This window comes from Crocodylus porosus, unplaced genomic scaffold, assembly GCF_001723895.1.
Source record: "Crocodylus porosus isolate Cpor-Errol unplaced genomic scaffold, CroPor_comp1, whole genome shotgun sequence".
Classification (NCBI taxonomy): Eukaryota; Metazoa; Chordata; order Crocodylia; family Crocodylidae; genus Crocodylus; species Crocodylus porosus.
In genome coordinates this window covers 4,141,117-4,156,976 of record NW_017728911.1, presented here as the reverse complement: position 1 = coordinate 4,156,976, position 15,860 = coordinate 4,141,117, and the positions used below count along the sequence as shown (strand labels likewise).

The 15,860-nt window shown below is 56.6% G+C and overlaps 1 protein-coding gene across 2 annotated transcripts in view; it reads left to right on the top strand.

Moving 5' to 3' along the window:
- CSK (c-src tyrosine kinase) overlaps nucleotides 1–15,252 on the top strand; it is a 53,702-nt gene extending 38,450 nt beyond the window's left edge. For both annotated transcript variants that reach the window (XM_019533313.1, XM_019533312.1), the window contains exons 2-13: nucleotides 1,348–1,425; nucleotides 1,933–2,046; nucleotides 3,851–3,963; nucleotides 5,884–6,103; nucleotides 9,496–9,589; nucleotides 9,715–9,780; nucleotides 10,354–10,453; nucleotides 10,810–10,900; nucleotides 11,346–11,419; nucleotides 11,648–11,843; nucleotides 12,591–12,677; nucleotides 14,081–15,252. In XM_019533313.1, the coding sequence (XP_019388858.1) occupies nucleotides 1,411–1,425; nucleotides 1,933–2,046; nucleotides 3,851–3,963; nucleotides 5,884–6,103; nucleotides 9,496–9,589; nucleotides 9,715–9,780; nucleotides 10,354–10,453; nucleotides 10,810–10,900; nucleotides 11,346–11,419; nucleotides 11,648–11,843; nucleotides 12,591–12,677; nucleotides 14,081–14,263 (1,353 nt within the window). In that variant the 5' untranslated portion in view covers nucleotides 1,348–1,410 and the 3' untranslated portion in view covers nucleotides 14,264–15,252. The remainder of the gene's footprint in view (nucleotides 1–1,347; nucleotides 1,426–1,932; nucleotides 2,047–3,850; nucleotides 3,964–5,883; nucleotides 6,104–9,495; nucleotides 9,590–9,714; nucleotides 9,781–10,353; nucleotides 10,454–10,809; nucleotides 10,901–11,345; nucleotides 11,420–11,647; nucleotides 11,844–12,590; nucleotides 12,678–14,080) is intronic.
- Nucleotides 15,253–15,860: the final 608 nt, after the last annotated feature.

Genomic DNA, 15,860 nt, shown 5'->3' with positions numbered 1-15,860 from the left:
TGATGGTAGCTAATATGCATCCCCCCCATGCATCCGCCCCACTTGCTTTCCTGCCAGGGAAGAAGTTGCCCCTTCCTCCCAGGGCTGGCTGCATGCAGGGAGGAACCCCGGCCTGTTTTGCAGCGCCAGTCCCTCCCCAGCCGGAGCAGCCGCTGGCTCCGCAGCAGACTGGGCCTCTGTTTTCGAAGGGCGCGCAGCAGCCCCAGCCGCCTACCCCGACCACTTCCTGTTTGCTCTGTCAAATCACACCAGCTTCTTCTGGGTCTGACGCTCTGAGGCAGGCCAGGGAGCGTGTGTGCACACTTTAGTGGGGGGTAGCATTTCAGACCTAGCTCACGAGCCTCCGGCTTTTGCACGCACAGCGCCTGGCACTCCAGCAAGAGAAGCTGCTGGGAAAACCCACTTGCCTAGTCTCCGGCAGGGAAACAAGACGCCTGCCTGGCACACGGGTCGGGGGAAAGGGAGAGAGAATGGCTCGAGCTGCTGTTTAAAAGACATACAGCTTCTGGGCCCTTGAGAGGGATGGAGGGAGTCCTTGGGGATGCAGAGAACTGCGCTCTGCGGCCCTGGGCGGCCCCATCCACCCCAGTGCCCCGATTGCAAGGCAGAGCTAAAAGCCCCTGCCCTGAAGACGTGGCCGCTCTCCTGCCGGAGGCAGTTGGGATGCAACCGACGGCCCCGGGCCGCTTCATTCTGTCCCCGGGGCTTGCAGGATGGGGTCCGTTGCCCTCTGCAGCTGCTGCCCCCCCTTCCCCCAAGCGGCCACAGGCCCTTGTCACTCAGGGGAAAGGGACACTGAGCAGCAGCAGAGGAGCCGTCCACATGTACCTGCAGCCAGCAGGAGGCCGAGTGTGGGTGCAGGGGGGTGGCGGTGTGGGAACTTCCTGGCAGTCGGGGGAGAGAAAGGAACAGCGGTCAGGGAGTGGGGGGTGCTATGAGGCCACCAAGGAGGGAGAAGAGACCGTGGGTCTGTCTTCCAGCAAGGTTGGTGTTGACCAGCTCCTGGGTTTGTCAGGCATCAACTGCTTAGAGGTGGATTCAAAACGTGCAGCCGCCTCTGTCTGTGTGCACAGCCGCTGCCTTGGCAAGCATCCCAGAGCCATCCTGGCAGCTGCCTCCCAGACTAATTTCCTTGAAGCCCCACCCTTGCTCACACGCATGAGGGACCTGCGCCCTTTCACAGCCACCTGCAGCCGGCGGTGCCTGTGTCCCATGTGGTTAAGAATGTGACCCATGCTGCAAGGGGGAAGCAGCCTCTGGAGGGCTGTGGGAGCAAGCGAGGCATGGACTGATTTGATCAGTGTAGCCCAGAGCTCTCATCACGGCCTGTGTCCTTCTCCTTACCAGGTCTCATGGTACCAAGTGACGTGTCCCTCTTGTGAGATTCGATCCCCAGAACCTCCTGAGAAGATGTCAGGAATGCAGGTAAGGCCAGAGCTGTCTGCTAGGGGTCGGGCCTGCCTTGCCCAAAAAGACAACCCGATCCTTTCTGGTCAGTGCCATCCTGACCCCGGTGGGATCACCTGGGCACTGATGTCTTCTGCCTCCAAGTGCATCAGCCTATCGCAGTCTGCACCCAGCCCCGGGTTTTCCTCCCAAACACCCCCTCTTTGAGTACTCCAGCCCAGAGGGTGGCTCTGCCCTGGGGAGGCAGGAACAGCTGCCCCAAGGTCTGCAGAGTGCCTATGAAGTCCATGGCTTGCTCAACATCCTTGTCTGCTTATGAAGCCCCCTCGCCCTCCAGTCAGTGGCTCTCAGGCCCACGGAAGGAGTCAGACCAGGGGCATCCCGTGATGCCCATCCGCTTGTGGTGCCCAGCAGCTACCTGGCACATCAGATCTCTCCTGGCCCCAGCTGTCTTCTGGGGAAGCATCCAAGCCAGGCTTCCTTTGTCAGTCCCTGATGCCTCGTGTCTGTCTGTCCCCCCAGCAGGCGGTCTGGCCGTCCGGTACGGAATGCATTGCTAAGTACAACTTCCACGGCACTGCCGAGCAGGACCTGCCATTCAGCAAGGGTGATGTCCTTACCATCATTGCCGTCACCAAGGTAACAGGATGGGATAAGGTTGTGGGGGAGAAGGTCTGTGTGGGCTCCAGGCTCTGATATTGCCCCCCACTCCTAGAGTGCCCCCATGTGCACTAGGCAGCCCTTAGTGCTACGTGTGGGGATTGCACCCTCATGCCGCCTCCCAGCCTGGCTTGCCCTGGATCTCACCCTGGTGCTGAGTGAGGGGCAGGGCAGCTGCATCCCCCTTGGGTACACACAGAGGGAGGAGTGCTACAGGGGCTGTCTTGAGAGCACAGGAGTAGCAAATATAGGCTGAGGGGTAGCGCAAAACACCAGGAACCCCCCACTGCAGGCTTCAATCCATTCGGAGAGCTGGGGCCTGGAGCTGTGAGGCACAGGGCTCCCTGCTGGGCCCAGCTATCCCCAGCAGAGCTGGCAGGACAGGAAGGAGGCTGCTGGCTTAATTAGTGGGAGCATTATTTAAACCTCTCCGAATTGGAAGCGACTCAGGCACGTCCCGGGAGGTGGCCACCTGGGTTTGGGGAGGGAAGCCACCAGCAGTGACTCAGCCAGCACCAGACAATGCTGCCACCTGCCAAACACCATCCCCCTCCTTGGCTTGAAGCAGGGGCTGTACCCTGAGGCTAAGACCCCACCATGTGAAGGTAGCACAGAAACAGTGCCAGAGTGCCCCTTGTGCACCCAGATGGGCAGCTGGCACTAGCCAAAGGACAGATCTGCCCAGCATCATCTTGCAGGGGGCTGTTAGTGAGCGTCTCTTGCCTCCTTGCTAGGCCCACTGCTTCCCCTGATGCTCTTTATCCCATGGGGATGCTGCTGAGATTGTCTCTCATGGCTAGTGGGGGAGGCTGGAGCCAAGTCCAACCCACCGTGGTGCAGCCCGCGCAGTCAGCAGCCTGCCTTGGCACCAGCACCTGGGGTGGGTGCTTGGCTGTGTGCAGCCAGGCCTCTGCTGATCTAATCTCTTTAGCTAAACTGGGTCAGTATGTGGATGGGAGACATAAGGTTTCTGTCATCCTCTTCTGGGATCCTGCCAGTGCCTTTGAGATGTGGTGGGCCATTATTGTGGTCCCTCTCTTGTAGGAAGACCTGATGCTTCCTAGTTCGCCCCAGTCAGGTTCAGCTCTGGGGCTTAGGTTCTACAGAGATCAGTGTTTTCCTTGTTAATTGGATGCAGCCTTTGGTTCCTGTCCTGCTGAGGGGTGGCCCTGAGCTGTTAAACAGGTTTCACCCCGGGGCTGGCTGGAGTGTCATCTGTAGCCTGTATATACGCAACATGCTCGAGATCTCTGAAGATAAAAGGCTTCAGGGAGATCAGGGCAGTCCAGCTGATGGCCCTGGATTGCATGGGGCCTGTGAGGGGTTAATACGCAGCTCCCAGGCTTCTACCCGCTCATTGCTCTGGCTGCAGCAGCATCCAGGGTCTCAAGGCTTCCCTTTCCTCCTCACATCCAGATCTCAAGGGATGGGATGGAGCAGGGCAGCATGGCACAGTCTGCAGTGCTGGGGGAGCCGGGGCCTGAAGCAGCCATGTGGAATGGTGCAGTAGAGGAGCCTGCAGTTGGGGAGCTGAGGATGAAGCCAAGGCACCCATGCCTGCAGTGCAGCGGAGAAGCATCCATGCAGCATGTGGCCTGTGGTGGTACAGGGTATTGCAGCCCCCAGCCCCTTAGAAGTTGGACAGCCCTGAGGTGGACAAAAGCAGCTCTATGGCAATGCATTACTCAGGGAGGGGGAGATTGTGCCTGGCAGCAGGGTGACAACAACCTGGCAGTGGTGTTGATGTGGAGGGACTCCACTAACTTGTCCTTTCCCTTCCCAGGACCCCAACTGGTACAAAGCAAGAAACAAGGTGGGCCGCGAGGGTATCATCCCTGCCAACTATGTGCAGAAGCGGGAAGGAGTGAAAGCTGGCATCAAACTCAGCCTGATGCCGTGAGTATCCATGGGAAGGGGCAGAACCAGGAACAAAACCAGCCCTGCCAAATTCCAGCTCCCTCCACCCCCTGTTCATTTGAGCACTGATCTAATATCTCAGATCAGGGAAGGGGGCGGTCCAAGTGCTGCAACTTTTTGAAGGATCAGCAGGCTGCGGACCTCATCCCAGGCTTGTTTTACCCCATTGCTGCCCTTATACTAACGCAGAAGCTTCTTTTGGGGCATCCAGCAGCAAGTGTGAGCATGACAGGCAGCTGGGTGCTGTAACCCTTCACCACTAGAGGGTACTGGTCCCCAGGGAACTGAGCCCTTCACAGATCTGTTTCAGGGCTGGGGGTGTCATAAACCAAAGCAGCTCCAGTCCTGTTGTGGTGGGACAGGCTTACTGGGGCATCTGGAGGTGTCATGCTGAGATGGCATGGGGCACATTTGGGGTAGTGGTGGCTTAGATGGCATGCTCAGGGGACACATTCAGGGCAGTGGTGAATCTTAAGGTGTATGTTGGAGGGGGGCAGGGGAAGGAGCTCTCTGTGGTGTCTGTGATGCTGCTGGTGGTGATGATAGAGGGTGGTTGGGGTGATCTTAGTGCTTCCTCCTTACAACGGTTGGGACTGCTGGCCGGAGAGATCTGCACGTGTGCATGTGTCCACGTGTGTGCCCGTGCATGTGTGTTTGCGTTTCTTCCACTCAGTGTTTCCTGGTTAACCAGCAGGGAAGTGCTGACTTGGTAAACCCCTGAGTCATCAGGGCTGGGGGTTGTGTGCGGGCAGCACCACTGGCCTGTGATTGCTCCCTTCTGACGTCTGAGTGGATGACAGGCAGGGGGGTGGGGGAAGAGTTTTGCTGGGACTGGGCTTCATGGGAAATGCAGGAACGTGTGGATGTTGGATCTTGTAGACACCCTGTCCCTCCAAGTTGTCTCCCAGCAGGGATTTTTTGTCTCTTCCCCATTGCATCGGGGCTATGTTGCACTCCTGGGCGACAAGCTGTTTTGCCCCCCTTCGCAGTAGCAAGGCCGTTCCTGCCAGTCTGGGGTGCACTAGGGTTTCAGACCGTACTAGGTGAGGGCAGATCAGGAAGTGGGGGGGGCAGGCAGGAAGGAGGCATGTCTCGATCTGCACTCACTTTTTACTGTCTAACCTTTCCCCCACTTCTGCTTCTCCCCTATCTTCAGGATGCACCCCCCACTCTCTGGATGACCCCCCGCATCCGTGTGCTCCTGCTGCTGGGACTCTGGGTGCTCTGACAGCCACCCATGCTGCAGTGCACCCCAGCAGGAAGTCCTGGCTGAGCCATTGGCTCCCATTCCCATGCTTGGGGGGGCGGGGGGTGGCGGCATTTCCTGTGTCTCATGCTCTGTGCCGAGCTGCCTGCCTCAGCACCTCGCCCCAGGCGCGGTCTCACTGGCGGAACTGGTTTGAGGCCCCAGCACCTGCCTCCGCCTGGTGGGAGGGAGCAGATTCCTGCAGCCAACGAGCTGGGGGGGAGGGGAACACATGGGCACAAGGGTACGACCTGGGTGAGACCGTGGGGATCAGGTCACATTCTCCAGTGCCCAGAGAACCAGGGTCTTGCCTTCCAGCATTACCCATCAGCCCCAGCTCCCATCCCATGGCTGGGTAGTGCTGCTGGCAGTGCCCCCACCACTCTGGGTGGTGGATTTGGGCCGAGCCTGGGCCAGGGGAGCCGGAGCATGGATCTGCAAGAGCAGCACTGGGCAAGACTGGGCAGCATAGGCTGAGCTGCGATCCAGGCCCGGGGCTGGGATGATGAGGTGGCCTCTAAGACAGGCCTGGGCAGAGCAGTGCCTGGAGAGCTGTTGCCTCATGACCCCAGCCCTGAGCAGCACTGGGGGACCAGTGCTATCCCCTGTCCCCTGCTGGCAGCGCGGTGACCCGGGGGCTCTCTCGCCCACAGCTGGTTCCATGGGAAGATCACGCGGGAGCAGGCAGAACGGCTGCTGTACCCGCCGGAGACAGGGCTCTTCCTTGTGCGGGAAAGCACCAACTACCCTGGCGACTATACGCTGTGCGTGAGCTGCGAGGGCAAGGTGGAGCACTACCGCATCATCTACTCGGCCAGCAAGCTCAGCATCGACGAGGAGGTCTACTTTGAGAACCTCATGCAGCTGGTGGAGGTGAGCACTCCCCAACCAGCCCTTCCTCGGGCAGCCACCCCAGGTAGTCCCTCCACCCTGCCCCTCTCCACACAGACGGTAGCCCCTTTCTGTGGTGTGAGCGCACCAGTGATCTCCCTGGAGCTTCCAGTTCCCTGTGCAGGGTTGTCTGACCTTCGTTCTCCCCCGTACACCCAGCCTGGCTTTGCATACAGATTTGCATTGCAAACCCTGGTGCCTGCGTGTGTAGGGGGTGGAAAGCAGGGGTGCCTGCTAGGTTGGCCAGGCCCTGTAGGGTGTGGGTCCCTTCTGGGAGAGGAGTGGTGGAGGGGGCTCCCACTGCCCTGTGCATACAGGCAGTGAGGCAGAATGCTGCAGAGCCTGGCTGTCAGTCCCACAAGGGCTGAGCATGAGGCAACTTCCCCCCATGCTTCCCGGGTACTGGCCGGCTGCTGTTCAGTGGTTCTACTCCCTCTGGTGCCCAGCCCCCTCCCCAGTGCTCAGGGCACTTGTAGTTAGCAAGGCTCAGCCTGAGGTTGCGTGATAATGACTGACAAAACCCCCAAGTACTTCCTGCCTCCTGCCCTCCTCCCCTTTCCTCAACCCATGTGGGGCCAGGAGGCTTTTTCCACTGCATGGTGGATTCCCAAAGTGTGGGACAGGACCCTGGGAAGGTGGCACTGGGACAACATTGTTGGACCCCATGAGGATTGTGGCTCCCAGGACAACTGGGCAGTGCTGGGAGGTGGGCAGGGCCCTGCCCCCCTCGTGCCCATGTGCAAGGGCAGGCTTCATGTCTGCCAGCTCCAGGAGCTAAGACACCAGGAAGGGGGTGAAAGGGTCCATGGGCTGGCTGGGCTCTGCCCAGCTGTGAGCTGTCTGGGTGCGGTGGGCATGAGCTGGGCCTGGGTTGTGACAGGCTAGTGGGATGTGCCAGAGCCAAGGCTGCTGCTGGGGAAAGGGCAGGAAATGGTAGCTTCTGGATGGGAGCAGGCCCCATGGATCAGTCCAGCCTTGCCCTTCCCTGCCAGCAGCTCCTAGCCCAAGCCCATGAGTGGCTGAGTTCTTTCCAGCTCCCATCTCAATGGGACTATGGCCTGGGGCAGCGTGGTGCAGCTGGCTCTGGGGTGCGGATGCATCACAATCCAGCCTCCTTGGGGGCTGCCCTTCCTTGGCCTTGCCTCAGGCATCCTGGGGCCATGCTCACAGGCTTTTCCTACCCTGTGCTAGTCTCTCATCAGGCTCCAGCCTGCAGGGCACAGTGTCTGCCTTGGGACCAGCTTGTTGCAGCCTTGTGCTGCCCCGTGGTGGGGCACAGCTGCTACTGCACCCTTTGGTCCACCCTAACCACACTGGTCTTTGCTCTGGCATCTCGTAGGCTCGTAGGAAGGTAGGGCTGGGGGGACTTTGTGAGGTCATCTAGTCCAGCCCCCAGCTCATCTCTGACCAAACCATCCCAGCCAAGTTAAGCACCTGTGCAGCCTACTCTTTAAAACTGCTAGGAACAGAGATCACACGGTATCTCTAGGTAGCCTGTTCCAGTGCTTGACCACCCTTGTAAAGAGAAAGTTCTTCCTAATCTCCAACCTTGGTTCCTGTTTGAGGCAATTGCTCTTAGTCCTCTCCCCTGTGACCACAGAGAAAAGTCATTTCCATCCTTTTATAATCTCCGTTCAGTTTTTGAAGACTATTATCAAATTCCTGCCCTCCTCTACTGCCCCCCCACCTCCAGGTCTTCTCTTCTCTGGGCTAAATAGTCCTAGTGCTTTCAGCCTTTCCCTCTAAGACCTGTTTCCCAGCCTTGTAATCATTTTTCATAGAACCATAGAGAAGTCAGGCTGGAAGGCACTTCCGTAGGTCATCTGGTCCACCCTCCTGACTGAGGCAAGATCATTCCTATCCAAATCATCCTATACAGATCCACTGTCTAACCCCTTAACAAGATTACCTTTAACCCTGACACAACAGAAGTCATAATGCCCTAACCTGCCATAGGTAAAGCAGGGGGGACCATAGTAGTCACCATCTTGATGCTGTAAAAGGTATTCAAAATACATTCAAGAAATCCCAGGAAGAGGCCTATGCCCCCTGGCACAGAGCAAGGCAAAACCCCCCACAGTCCATACCAATCTGAGTTCCTTCTTGACCCTAAATATGGCAACTGGTTTAACTGTGAGAAGAGGGGCAAGACCATCTGGCTGGGAACTTCTGGGTTTAAGTTCCAGCAGGACCATCGGTACCCGCCAGTCAAGATCCCCAGCCTTGGCTGCAGCCAGCACTCGGTACCTCTAAGCAAGGCTTAAATCCTGACATATAGCAGTGGGGTGGGGAGGGGGAATTAACTCCCAGCCCCATGCAGCAACCAGCAAAGCCGAGAATCATGGGTAAATATACCCGTAATAGAACACAGGCGTAGCTATACCTAAATCACCCACAACCAGTGGATGTCCATCCAGCCTCTTCTTGAACACCTCCAGTGATGGAGAATCCACAGCTTCTCTATGGTCTGTGCTGCTGCCTCACTGTTCTAGCACTAAAGAAGTTTTTCCTGATATCCAATCCAAACCTTTGCTGCAACTTCAAGCTGTTGGTCCATGTCCTACCTGGTGAACCAAGAAAGAAAAGATGTTCTCCCTCTTTGTTATGGCAGCCTTCCAAGTATTTGCAGACTGCTGTCTTGCCTCTTAAGTGCCTTTTCTACAAGCTGAACATGCCTAGTACCTTCAGCCTTTCCATATATGACTTGCCTTTCAAGCCCTTTATCATTTTTGTTGCCCACTACTGGACCCCTCTAGCTTCTCCATTGTCCTTTTTAAAATGTGGAGCCGAAAGCTGCGTACACTACTCTAGATGAGGCCTAACTAGTGCTGAGTAGGGAGGCACTATAACCTCCCATGACTTGCACCTAATGCTTCTACTGATACATCCCAAAATTGCATTTGCACACTCACTGCAGAGTTATCGAGTCTCTCATCAACTGAGACTCCCAGATCCTTCTCCATAGTGCTGCCTTCCAGCTTTGACCTGAGCTTAAGCAAGAGGAAGGGGTCCTTACTGGGCCTAGTGTTGGAGCCTCTCACTGTGCTCCCCACCCCGTGTGGCAGCTGTCTTTGTGGTAAGGGGCCAGCCTGGTGCCTTTGGGAGTTCACAGTCCACCTAGTCCATCTCCTCGTTCTATGGGGAGGGTGGTGTTGAGGGGACTTAGCCTCTGCCCATCCTCTGGTTTGGCATCTCCCTTGGAGCCCTAGACCTGCTCTCCAGTATTGGCTCCTGTGGGGTGGGAGCTGGGGGTTTAGGACATCCCATTCATGGTGCACCAGATGGGGTAAAGGCATCACATGGAGGCAGCTCCAGCTGCTCCCATAGATGGGCAGATGGGTCATTGTCTCACACTGTCCTTCTTCCCTTGGCAGCATTACACTTCAGACGCCGATGGGCTCTGCACGCGCCTCATCAAGCCAAAGGTCATGGAGGGGACAGTGGCAGCTCAGGATGAGTTCTCCCGAAGTGAGTCCTTCCCCGAGGAGCCTCTGCAGTGTGGGCCTGGCCCCATGCACCCCTTCTCCTTCCCCTCACCCTGTGTCTTGCCATCACTGTGCGTGCCTGCTCATCTCTCCTCTGTCCCTCTCCAGGTGGCTGGGCCCTCAACATGAAGGACTTGAAGCTGCTGCAGATCATTGGCAAAGGGGAATTTGGAGGTCAGCTGGGGGCATTGCTCGTTCTTCCCTCTTTGGCACTGGGGAGGGGCTGCGGAGTAGCTGGAGATGGGGCATGCTGAGTTGATCCCCTCTCCTGGATGAGGGAGGCCTGAGGTCCCCCCACCCACATCTTTGCCCATGATGCCCCATCCTGAAGGGTGGGGGTGATCTTCTTCATAGGCAGTAGAAATCCAGCCTCTGTGTTCCCTGTTCTCCAAATGTTCCTGTGGATCCAAGGGGAGCTCTGATAGCAGCAGCCCTTTTCCCATGTCTGGCACATTCAGCTGAGGGCAGCAGGGATCCTCACAGGCTGGGAGGGAGCTGAGCACTTGGATTCTCGAAAGCAGCAAGCCCAGGGCAGCTTGGCTCCCCATAGCCCATTTGGCTTGCGGATCAAAGTCTGGTGGTGTCTCCAGGTCACAGTCAGGGCTCTAAAGTCGGTGCTTTCTCTTGTGGCCACTTCTCCCATCCAGATATGGGGCAAAGCAGGTGGAGCTGGACTGGATGGAACTCCCCCTGCATGGAGGAGCTGATGTTCTTCAGATGCCTTCAGCTTTTGTCTTCTCCTTTCAGATGTGATGCTAGGGGATTACCGGGGAAACAAGGTTGCCGTAAAGTGCATTAAAAATGACGCCACCGCCCAGGCCTTTCTGGCAGAGGCCTCAGTGATGACGTGAGTGTCTGAGAGGGAAGGATGGGCAGATGGAAGTGAGGTCTCCTTTTGGGGGTGGAGGAGTCCAGGGGCTGCTGGCTAGCAGAGCTGGGAAGGAGCAGCAGCAGGACAGGGACAGTCGTCATCTGGCGTGGAAGGGGATGGAGGGATGGGAGGTGACTGAGGGGTTTGAGGCACAGTGGAGCAGGGTCTGTGGGGGTGTGGGGAAGGGTCTGGGCCATGAGAGTCATGATAGGTCTGTGTGGTGGGGCTGGGCCCTGCTAGCAGTAGCATTGCCCCAGGGACACCCTGAGCAGTGCCCTGGAACAGGCATTTGGCTAGACAGGCATTTGAGCCCTTCCCCCATCCCTTCACAGGCAGCTCCGGCACAGCAGCCTGGTGCAGCTGCTGGGAGTGATCGTGGAGGAGAAGAGTGGCCTCTACATTGTCACCGAGTTCATGGCAAAGGTGAGGCCCACACTGCAGGGAGACAGCCGGGCCCCTGGAGCCCTGGAGATCAGCCTTTCCCTGCCATCAAGCCTGTGTTGGTCACAGAAGATCTTCCTGGCTGGGCACGTGCCACTCAGGATTGCCATCCTGGCCCCGGAGGCTTGTAGGGTCTAGCTTGGCCAGTGCTCCCTGCCTGTGTCTGATCGTGTTACAGTCTGTAGGGAGGGGATGTACCCCAGGGTAAGGCTGTGCAGCTGCTCTGCTGCTACTGTGGGTAAGGGCAATTTAGTCCATAGCCAGTATGTGTGTCAGCACCCATTCGCTCAAACAGAAGCCCTGTTACCTGCTTCCTGAAGGGCCTCCCTGGCTGATCCAGCTGGATCCTGCTTAGCTTCAGAAAGGGGTAGGGTGAGGCAGGGCGTCAGCTGGCCCTGATGGTCCTTTTCTCTCTGTGTCTGGCCAGGGAAGCCTAGTAGATTACCTGAGATCCCGAGGGAGGTCTGTGCTCAGCGGAGACTGCCTGCTTAAGTTCTCTTTGTAAGTATGACATCACAAGGCACCCCTGCAACCTCATAATACAGCGCCCCACAGACCCATGGGACGGCCAGGTTTCTGGGTCCAGTCATGCTTTGTGCTTCTCACACCATCCTTGCCCGTAGCTCCTAGCCTTAAGGAGCATGGCCACCTGACCCCCTACCCCTGTGGGGGTCAGCCATCCGGGTGGGCCTCCCGCCACTGAGCCCATCGGCTGCTCTTTCCCTGCAGAGACGTCTGTGAAGCCATGGAGTATCTGGAAGCCAACAATTTTGTCCACCGGGATCTGGCAGCGAGGAACGTGCTGGTCTCGGAGGACAACATTGCCAAGGTCAGCGACTTTGGGCTGACCAAGGAGGCATCATCCACTCAGGACACGGGGAAGTTGCCGGTGAAATGGACGGCTCCAGAAGCACTTAGAGAAAAGGTGAGAGGAAGCAGAGTGAGACCTTGGTTATCTGCGAGGGCATGTGGCCACTGTCATGTGTGTTCCCAGACCAGGCTTGTACAGGTCAACCAGACCTGCTCTTATCCAGCCTGAAGCAGGTGGGGAAGCGGGGGCAGGTTTGGCTTCAGTAGAACCACTGGCCCCTAGTGGAGGGAACCGTCAGCTCTCGTCATGGTGGCAGCTGCTGAGGGGCAGGGAAAAGGGATGCGATTCCCCTCCCCTGGGTGCGGGAGGCTGTAGGCTGCCTGGGGAGCAGGAGGTGGGGAGGAAGGGGCCTGACAGGGCATTGCAGCAGCTGAAATCTAGGAGGCATGGGGCAGCCTCCAGCAGCAGTCACAAAATTGCCCAGCGTAAACAGCCGTTAGGCCTTTGCCCTGAAATAGCTGCCAAGGTGCTGCCTGCAGCATAGCAATCCAAAGCGAGCATAAAACTGTCCGTGCGAACCTCAAGCATCTTATACTGGACCAATACAGCCTGTAATACAGAACAGAGCTTGTGTTACCTTCTCCTCCCCAGCAAAGGCTGCTCTGTCCAGAGCTAGCCTGGGGTGCCCTGGGGCTGAATTAATGGGCTGTTTCAATCCCACTCCTGCCCATATCCTGCAGCCCTTCTGGGGCCCTGCGGATGGAGGGCAGGGCTTGGATTGGGGCCCTTTTCCCTGCTTGGCTCCTCTCTGTCCCCAGCTGGTCACACTAACCCCTCCTCCCTGGGCTGTCTTCTCTACAGAAATTCTCCACCAAGTCTGACGTGTGGAGTTTTGGGATCCTCCTCTGGGAAATCTACTCCTTCGGGCGAGTGCCTTATCCGAGAATCGTAAGTGAGGCTTTTGCCCCAGCGGGGGGGAGAAGGGGCCACCTACCTTCCAGCCCCAGTTCCTCTGCTTGGATCTTCCCCTGCCTAGGCGGTGTGGCTCTGCCGTTCCCTTTTTTTGCCAGTTGTGGGGAGCAGCTCAGCCTCCATCCTGAGTCTACTGAACCTAGCACAGAGGGTCCTTTCAGGGGTCACCTACTGAGTGCACTGCCCCTGGGGCTGTTGGGCATTGGGTCATCTGCTATTGGGCCCTGATCAGGCATAGTGAAGGAGGCGGGCCCTGTCCTCTAGAGCTTGTGATGCAGGCTGATATGCCAAAAGAATGTCTGGCAATGAGCCTCGAAGGGCCCCATCTCCTTATGTCAGTGGTGCTCCGCCTATGGCCCATGGGCTGGATCCAGCTCATGGCACTGGGGATCAGCCACAAGCAGGGGATTGGCTGGATTGCAAGCACCCTGCCCACCTCTCTAAAAACTTTTACACCACTGGCTTAATTCATCAAAGAGAGGAAAGCAAGAGATGGCTGTCTGGAATACCTATGAGGGGAGCAGGGATTTGATTGCAGAGGGCACTTCAGTCTAGTAGACAAGGGTCCAGCAAGATTCAGCAGCTGTGGTTGAAGCTTGCCAAGATCAGGCTATAATTAAGGGGTAGGATTTTAACAGCGAGCAGGGGGTCTTGCTGGACAATTCAACCCCAGCACTTGCATAGAATAGTGGCTGCATCTTCCCAAGGGAAACAGGAGTTTGCCGGTTTTGTCACCTGCGACAGGCAGGTCAGAGGAGATGATCCTTTCTGGCCTTCTAACTTTGATCCAATAAAAGGAAGGTGAAGCCAATGGCTGCCAGGGTCCAGTCACTGGTCTGGGCTGGCACTTGGGACACCTGGGTTCTTTTCCTAGTTCTGCCATGATCTGCCAGGGACGGCAGGCAAGTCTCTACAGTGCTCAGTGTTCCTCCTGCGCTTTGCCCTGCCTGCTGTGGGTGCTGCCTCTCAGTGTGGTTACACTGAGGATTTCAGTGAGGTGTGGTCTAAGCATTGCCGTGGTGGGTGGGGAGGAGAGGGGCCAGGGAACCACAACAGAGGTAGGTTTGCTGATGCTCTAGCTCATCCCAAGATGCACATCCCCCCACCCTCAGCTGTTTGGTGTGCCCTGCTGCCAACACCTATGATCCATGGAGCCCCTAGCTGAACTGTGATGGGGTCTGGGGGTGGAGCCAGTGGGGAGATGGGGTAGAACTGGATGGGAAGTGAGGCAGGTGGGGGTTTGTGAGCTCTTGGAAGAGGGGATTCTTGTGTACCCTGGGAAGGGGCTGACCCAATGGGGGTGTCCCCAAGGTCTGTCTGCACCCTCACCAGGGCAGCAGCAAGAGAGCAGTTTCCTCAGCCTCATTCTCCCCCTGTAGCCTCTGAAGGACGTCGTTCCTCGCGTGGAGAAGGGCTATAAGATGGACCCGCCTGACGGCTGCCCCCCAATTGTCTACGAGGTGATGAAGAAGTGCTGGGAACTGGACCCCAACCATCGACCTTCCTTCCACCAACTACGGGAACAGCTAGAGCACATCAAAGCCAACGAGCTCTACCTGTGAGGCAGGGGCAGGGCTCTTCCCCCACCCTGCCCCTTTCCCCAGCGGGCCCTACCCCTCTTCACGCACACTGGTCAGAGGGAGGGCACAAGGACTCATGTGAGCCACTGGATCAGGAGTCGGACCTGCTCTGAGGCTTGGCCCACAGGACTGTCCTAGAGGAACCCATTGGACTTGTGTAAACGCGCCCCATCCCCTTTGCCCACCCTGGCCACCCCTTCCCAGATCCTTTCGGCTGAGTTGTCCGGAGATGCATGAGTGAGAGTGACTTGAGCGAAGTTGTTCCCACCAGCTCTTCTTGCCCTGCAGGGATCAGCCTGGGAGGGGGGGCAAGCATCATGTTTTAGGAGCATGTGGTGCCCCCTAAACACACATACACACACAATCTCCCTTTCCTTCCCCCCAACTGGATCTCTGTTTTGCTCCTCAATTTCTCCCTGGGGTCGTGTCTCTGCTTCTCTCTCACAGGATCACAACAGTGGAGGGTGGGGGTGGGAACAGGCAATACGGCTTCAACACAGCACGGGGAGGGGGCATTGAGATACCGGGCCTTGTCCCGCATCGACGAGGGGGGATTCCTGCTATTGCTCAAAACAAAATAATACAAAACAGAAACCCCAACTTCTGGTTCAGTCTTTTTTTTTAAATATTATTATTTTACATGGAAACAAGGAACCAGCCACGTGCTGGGTTTTACTGAAGTATGGATCTTATTTTTTAATGTAATTAAACAAAGAAACAACCCCAATAAGCAACCCAACAGCTGCCCAAAAGGAAAGTAGAGAGCAGGCTCCCAGACCCGCCAACCAGATGGGTGAGACCAGACTGAAGAAACCAAGGCCAGTTGTTGGATTGTTTTGCTTCAACTTGTTGCAGTGTTTGCATGCCGTCTCCAGAGGCCTTTTCCAGTCCTGTCCAGTGCTTTATTCTCATGTAATGCTGCCAACTGTGAGATTAAACTGTAATAAAAAACCATTCCATATGGACACGGACTCGCCACGCCTCCCCAGGTGTCTTTCTCTGGGGAGAGGAGGGGGTGGCTCTTAGGAGCTGAGGGAAGAGGGTGCATCCCAAAGAGAAATCAAAGGTGAGTCATGATGGGCTGTGGCCTGTGTCTGGCAATGAAATGAGTGTCTTGCCAGCAAGAGAACACTGACTTGTATCCATCTTACTGTCTACTTTGACTGCCAGGTCCTTATCTGCAGTACTGCAGCTGAGCCAGTCATTCCCCACTCTGTATTTGTGCATGAAATTATTCTGCCCCAAGTGCAGAACTTTGCACTTGTCCCTGTTGAATTTCATCTAGTTGCTTGTGGACCATTTTTCAAGTCTATTCAAGTCATTCTGGAACTAGCCCTGCCCTCTAGTGCCTGCAGCTGCACCCATCTTAGTGTCTTCTGCAAATTAGTTACGTGTGCACTTGATCCCATCATTCAAAACATTAATGAAGATATTAAACAATACTTGATGCAGGACAGACCCCTGGGGAGCCCCATTAGACATCAAGCCATTGATGACTACTTGTTGATCACGATGATTCAACCAATTATGTATCTACCTTACAGTGCTTTTATCTATTCTGTATTTCTTTAGCTTGTTA